The following is a 7,478-nucleotide window of genomic DNA, read 5'->3' on the forward strand; positions in this document are numbered from 1 at the left end:
TATTAATAACCATATACATCACATAATGTCAATCTATAATTAATCTAGACTCCCTACCCTATAATCCATAATTAATCTAGACCCCTTCACTCAGTTACCCACAAGCATGCATGTTTTCACACTGCTTAAAGTTGGGAAGGGTGGTCGAGTGAAGGGCGACAAGGTGGGAATTTATTTACATAACAAATATTGTAAGAAAGTCAAACAAAACAAAACAAAAGTAGGATTATATTAACTGACTTTTCACAAATAAAATATGCATACGCAAACATGTGATAAATGAAATGATGATTAATTTAGTGTTTATAAAATGTGGTTATTGGAGGCCAATTGTGCCATAAGACACACACCTACCGGTATCTAAATACCGCATAAGCCCCTGTCTTTGACTCAGCACACAAAACAATGGACCCGTTTCGTCCTTTGTTTTTCTCACCAGGCCGTGCTGAACAGTATAGTTGTGTAATTATTGATTTAGAGACTACTAATCTGATTACGCACTACAAACACACACCGCTTCGATAGCATGCAGCTTCCTCTCCACTCCTAGCAGCTCCTATGTTCCACCACCTCATGCATTTTATGATCTCATGAATGCTAGAATCTGTTATTTATCACCAGATGTGCACCAGGCACCTATTTTTAAGACACGACAACATTCCGCCCTCTCTGCCATATACATTTCACGGCTGTTACATATTTCATTGGTTTAAAGAAGGTATAAATAGATGGAACAGGCTTAGGGGGATAAAAGCTATTTTTAAAAGATCGGTAACCAGGCGTGAATGAGATCCTAGATTGTTGTTTTTTTCTCCACCCCTCCCACACCCGTAGCTTGTCGAGTTTGGCCATTAGCTAGCAAAGTCGCACATTCATCAGCGGGGGTTATTCGCTGTGTGAAATTTGAATTACTCAGCTTAGTAAAGATTACACTCACTTTGCTGTATAACATGCCCTACATGCTTTACGTGTTAAACAAATGCTCTCTTCTTTTCCTGACCACATCGTCCCCGTAGCATTCGCCACCAGCTTTGGTGTCAAAGCCGTCATGAAAACGTCGGTCCTTCTCACCTGGGAAGTCCCGGAGAACTACAAGTCCCAAGTGCCTTTCAAGGTAAGTGCTAATGGGAACCAGGGGGAAAGCTATGCCTAGCGCCACCTGCTGGTCATGTTTCCATTCATCTCCCAGTTGACAAATTAGTTACCCTGCATAGATAATTTATAAACTGCAACATTGGTTTAATAAACCATTGGAAAAAAATATATTTTACCTTCAGCAGCCTCACAAGTAATTACATGAAATAGTGGAAGATTATTTTTAATTGGTAATAATGTCCTTGTCATGCACTCTTTGTTATATATTATATCAAATGAACAAAGGAGCTTGAGCTTTTCTCACTGTGAAGACAACCATTGGAAGAGGGGGTGGAGGTTTTCCTCCCCATTTGTATTTGAGTCAAATTTCAAGACTATTCATTTTGTGAGACTGTGAATAATGTGTGCAATAATGTGTCAAAATTATATTAGATCTATTCCCACCTCATGGTAATGGGGCACATATACTGCAGTGTGAAAAGATACGAGGTGTGGCTGCATCCCTAAAGGCCGTACAGTATATTACTAAGAGCATCTTTGTGTGTGTGTGTGTGTGTGTGTGTGTGTGTGTGTGTGTGTGTGTGTGTGTGTGTGTGTGTGTGTGTGTGTGTGTGTGTGTGTGTGTGTGTGTGGTGTGCGTGTGCACGTGCACACCCACTAGTCTGTGTGAGAGGATGGTGAGAATGAGAGGTTGCATATCTACTGTAGTGTGTGTGTGTGTGTGTGTGTGTGTGTGTGTGTGTGTGTGTGTGTGTGTGTGTGTGTGTGTGTGTGCGCGCGTGCGGCTGGCTAGAGATCGAGTGATTGAGTGAATGACAAAAGCATGAAAGATTGCACCTGTCAACAGTACATATACTTTGTGTGTGTGTGTGTGTGTGTGTGTGTGTGTGTGTGTGTGTGTGTGTGTGTGTGTGTGTGTGTGTGTGTGTGTGTGTGTGTGTGTGTGTGTGTGTGTGTGTGTGTGTGTACTCTGCGTAAAGCTGTAACACTGCATGCGTCTCTCTCCCCACAGATCCTGTACAACCAGCAGAGTGTGGAGGTGCAGGGGAACCTGAAGAGGAAGCTCATCACGCGGCTGCAGCCTGACACTAACTACTCCTTTGTCCTGATGAGCCGGGGCAACAGCGCTGGGGGCCTCCAGCAGCAGGTACTGGACCACCTTTCACATCATTACAGTAGCCTTTCACCTGACCTGATCACCTGGTACAGGTACCCAGTGACATGACACATAGAGCTGAGTAATAGAAAACGTTGTTTCTTTTATCCAGGTGGAGTTAACAACTAAAGTCCTGTTAAAAAGCTTGTAGATCAGTTTTTTCTTTTTTTATTCTTTGAAATAAATGACTATAATGACATGCCCAAAATAGTGACGCCTGGTGGAAGTGCTTAACATTCAAAACATCCAATGTTGGGTTTATCATATTTTACATTAATACATTTTTTTTGGACTATTGACATACTCCGCAAATGAGTGGCCGATGCACTGGGGTATGCTGGGTATTGTAGTTCTCTTGCTCAAACTTTAATTTAATTGCAGTGGTGTGAATATTATGGGTTTTGTATCATGGATATGTTAAATGTTAAATGTTGAAATGCAAGATATCCTCATAGAGACCGACTAAAGAAAGCCCATCGGGAAAATGAATGTCTTCCAGTTGTTTTGAGGGACCAGCCAGGGAAAGGGACGGGGTCATCTACTCAAATCAATCAAACCAGCAACCTTTTGTTTGTTATGGCCTCGGCTCTTAAAAGACTCTTCTGACTGCCCTGTCCATCCTAGGTGTCCATCCGCACCGCGCCAGACCTGCTCAAGACCAAGCCTGTGCTCTACAGCCAACAACAGACCCAGAGCAACAAGCTGACTATCGACCTGCCCAAAGTCCAGACCAACGCGCAAGTCAGGTCAGTACTGAGTCCATCTTAGACAGGTAAAGCAGTATAAATCCGTGGTTCTCAACGTGGGGTCCAGGGTCTACATTGTCAGATTGTAAGTTATTATTTGGCTGGGGGGGGGCGGTGAGAGTGCATAACACCATTTACAGTAAATGATCCTGATGCAGCAAAAGACCCCCCATCTGCTATTACTACACTGCAAAATCCAGTGAATCAATTTAACTAAATTCTTTACACTCTCAGAGTTAAATTGACACGCAAGGATTTTGCACTGTCGCCAGTTAAAATTAATGGTAAGGGCTATTTGCAGATACTGTTTGATCTGTTCTGATGTCAGCACTTCAGCAGTCAGCCCAGGGCCCGGCACAGGGCCTGCTTCCCAATGGAACTTAAGTACTGGGGTTATTTTTGTCATTTTGTCCTGACTCTGGAACAGTATTTTTTTTCCTTTTTAATACAAATCCTACAACGAATTTAGGAATTCGTTCAACCCACGAAGTGCTAAGGTTTGATTTAAATGCAGCCGAGTCAGTCACGACACAGTCCAGTTCTTTTCCTGGCAGTTTGACAGCCTTGAACTCAGGTAACTAACAACGCTGCAGCACAGCACACTGAGCACAGCAATAACGACACACGCTGACCTGAGGTCTGTCCCACTGCTAACCACATTTCAACACTTGAAACCTGAAACTTTTTGCTCTTATCCAACTCTGTGACATGAAGGCTGATGATTATAGCAACTTATCACATTGGGTCCAATTGGGTAGTATTTTTTTCTTTCTTTTTTTGTTGTTGTGTGTGTGGTTCAAATTTCTCAAAGAGCAGAATTGCACCTGACCCCGACAGGTGGACTCTGTCTGGACCTGGCTTACACACATGCACACGCGCGCGCGCGCACACACACACACACACACACACACACACACACACACACACACACACACACACACACACACACACACACACACACACACATACAGCTCCATCAGTCTTGGAGGATGTAAGGGAGAGTTGCGGCTGAGCGGGGAGAGAGCACAGCCCTGATTGGTAAAAAGATTACTAGACTGTCAGGGATCCAGCTCAGATTGACACGTGAAGGGTGCAGGTGGTTGGGGGGGTGGGGTTGAGTAGGCCTGAGGGAGAGATCTTGTTATACTTGTCTTCTACCATCTCCGACACTTGACTGACCGTTGAATCACGGAGTTAGAGCCACGGGAGAATGGGGGGGCGAGTGTTTTCTCCACAAGTGATTTCGGAAGTCAGCAGGAGAGGAAAAACTTAAAATTGGTAGAGAGAGAGAGTAAATCTTACAGACAACAAACAGGGGGCGGACACACAAACAGCACACACGCACATGCACGCTGCCTTTTACACACATACACAAACGCGCGCACACACACACACGCACACACAACACACAGAGTTATCACAGAGTGCGTTCTATTAACCTACAGGAATCCTATGGGGCTGTGTATTTGATGAAGGCTTGTCTCAGTGGGATAGGCTGTTTGTTCCGGAGTGAAGCGGCAGATGTTCTTAGTGATTAGCCATTAATTGGAGAAAGCAGTGCCAATCTGCCAGCGTTCGACCTTGTGTCAGAACCTCCTTGTATCACCAACGAAGTTTTGAATTCCAGCCCAACCGAGCGGCTCTCACACACACACAGCGAGATTATGTTGTGCTTAATATCTTTACTGTGTTGTTAATGCTGTACACTTGGCCCATCTTCCTTCTGGGCGGTGTCCAGAAATTCAGCTCCTGTGTGTGTTAAGTGAGATTCTGTATGCCTTGGCAGGTGGTACTACATCGTGGTGGTGCCCATGTCGACGTCTGCGCGCCGATGGGAGAACCCGGACGAGATGGACCTAGATGAGGTGAGAGACGGCTGACAAGCAGTTCCGTGGCTAGGACGTAGCATAACTAGGATAGGAAGTCACCTGTCGCTGGTTAACTTGGGTCAAGAGAGTGGGGCTGGATAGAACTTACTCAGTCAGGAGTGGAGAGTTATCCTACTTGGACGGCCATGGCCTGCATGCTCTGCCCGTCTGGGGATTTCAAAATCTTGATGTGAAGGTAGCCTTGGATCATATCTAGCCTGCTGTGTTTATAATTCATCTATAATTGTATATTCTAGCTTAGTTTCAAAACAGTCATGAAATGTAAACATGCTGTCTCATCTGATTCCATATAGAATGGCAACAATAGATATAAAAATACGCACATAAATGTTTTAATATACTGTAGAAGGCAACAACTGCAAGATAATGGTGCAGCCCCACTTCAAAAAGCCTGGTGAACTCTGAGATTGTGGATGCGTAGAATATTATGACTTTACCTTCTGTAACATCATATATTAACTGCTTCTGTTCCATCCCCTTTTCCCATAGTCATTTTTAGTCTTTTTCTTTTAGTATTGGCGCACTCCAAACAAAAGTTGCACATAAAGAATTCAAACGCTGATAAAGATTTATGACTGTTTTATTATTCCATTGAACAAAGCCTGCCTGTGTCCGCCGGAGGGGAACTGCGGCTAAATGACATGCCTAAATATTAATAGCATCATTTTTAAGTAAAAGTGTAAGGCTTGGATCATTGTTTGGGGGCTCCCAGTAGAAATAAGAGCGGAGACCGAGCTGAGAGAAGAGACGCGAGACTCCCTGAATCATTAAATGCAGAAGCAGGGCAGTGTCTCCTCCCACCAACATAATGATTTAATAAAGCTACAGTAAGGAGTGATGTGCAAGACACCATTTGAGGGAGAGAACAAAATGCATATGAAACCACAGACAATGCTGCGCTGCTGGAGGCTGCTGTTCATTTATTTAACAGGCCCGTTACTCGCAGGGCTCAGAATGAGAGTTGCTGGAGTAATCACCAACTGTGTTCACACTGTATTGTTTGAGGACATCAAACCGCATCATTGAGCCAAAATATATTAATATAGAAAGTATTGCAAGACTTTTTATGGAGGCATAGTAGTACAAACAAGATCTCCATGGGTAGCAGGTAGCAGGTGTTAATGTTCGGGACAGGACTAGAGTCTATCCCGTAAAACGAAAGGTCGCATTTCAATCAACAGCTGTTCCCATCAAAGCGAGATCACGTAAGAGTGTGATTTATATGTATGGAAAATGTACAAACACCCCAACCCCCAGGAAATTGGGGGGGGGGGAAGCAAATAATCACCCTGACACACACTGACACCCACCAGAGAGCAGTCCATCAGAATGCTCTGAGGCGGTTAGTGCTAGATTGGATGGGCCAGAGGGAGGGGAGTGCTTGTTTTGTTTCACTCTCAACTGAATAAAGAATGGTTTTACATGCATGACTTTTTTACATCATTTGAAAACAAGACATCCGCGAGGCCCTGAGGCGAGCCACTGGATGACCTTGTGCGTCCTGCACATATGCAGGACATTGATTGAAACAAAACGAGCAGCCCCCGAACTTGACACCACCAGATTCCAACATCCTTAATTGTTGGATGGAGGAATCTCGTTTTAAACATGATTTGGAACAGGAGAGACCTGCTTGATGAGAAGTTAGATACTTGCAAAGGTGAAAACGCAGAGACCATTAATCAGGAACAGGGACAGAAGTCGTGAGCTAGATTGTGTTTTCAAAAACATTATAACAAAGTGTTAACATTTTGTGTAAATTACTAACTAAAATAAAAGAAGATGCAATTTAATTAGTCAATAAATAGTCAAAGATTACCAGGTCTCGGTAACCACTGGATGAATGTTTACATTTCGACTTGCGACTATTGCCCTGACCTTTGCCCTCTGGGCCCTCCTCTCCCACAGCTGATGGAGTCGACCGAGGGCCTCATCCTGAGGCGGAGGCGTAGACGTCAGCTGGACTCAGCCAAGCCCTACATTGCGGCCAAGCTGGCCTCCCTGCCTGCAACCTTCACCCTGGGAGACGAGAAGAGGTACAACGGATTCTACAACAAGCCACTGCAGCACCAGGAGTACCTCTGCTTTGTCCTGGCCGCACTCAAGGAGCAGGAACAGGACACCAACGACAAACATGTAAGATACTCAGTACATGTACAAACACACACACACACACACACACACACACACACACACACACACACACACACACACACACACACACACACATACATACACACAAACAACTTTTTTCTAGTTGGTGTCATTTCACTTTTTACACTTTTTGGATTGATTTAATTAATTGAGTTGTCAGGTGAAATGGCGGTGATTAGATTTTAATTACTATATTTAGTCATTTACTGTAGATTGTTAATTAGTTGATTCAAGGATTAAACATTTTCAGCTAGGGTGAATTTAAAGCTGTCTCCCAATCCTGTTATGTGCACTGTGTATGGAAATCAATAACCTTTACATCTTGCAAATTACGCTGGTTCAACTTTATCATGCGCGCTCAGCCTCCAACGACTCAGTCCCTCCGCCCCTGTCAAAAATTACGACATCTCTTCTTGAAAAGGCCAAGCCAAATTGCCG

At 44.0% G+C, this 7,478-nt stretch overlaps 1 protein-coding gene across 4 annotated transcripts in view; it reads left to right on the top strand.

Moving 5' to 3' along the window:
- The window catches only part of ptprfb (protein tyrosine phosphatase receptor type Fb), a 197,956-nt gene that overhangs the window by 144,867 nt on the left and 45,611 nt on the right, over positions 1-7,478 (top strand). For all 4 annotated transcript variants that reach the window (XM_084057480.1, XM_084057481.1, XM_084057479.1 and 1 more), the window contains 5 exons: positions 1,017-1,114; positions 2,108-2,242; positions 2,876-2,997; positions 4,784-4,862; positions 6,795-7,022. In XM_084057480.1, the coding sequence (XP_083913606.1) occupies positions 1,017-1,114; positions 2,108-2,242; positions 2,876-2,997; positions 4,784-4,862; positions 6,795-7,022 (662 nt within the window). The remainder of the gene's footprint in view (positions 1-1,016; positions 1,115-2,107; positions 2,243-2,875; positions 2,998-4,783; positions 4,863-6,794; positions 7,023-7,478) is intronic.

The sequence above is a fragment of the Gymnoscopelus microlampas genome (assembly GCF_963454915.1).
Source record: "Gymnoscopelus microlampas genome assembly, chromosome: 5".
Classification (NCBI taxonomy): Eukaryota; Metazoa; Chordata; class Actinopteri; order Myctophiformes; family Myctophidae; genus Gymnoscopelus; species Gymnoscopelus microlampas.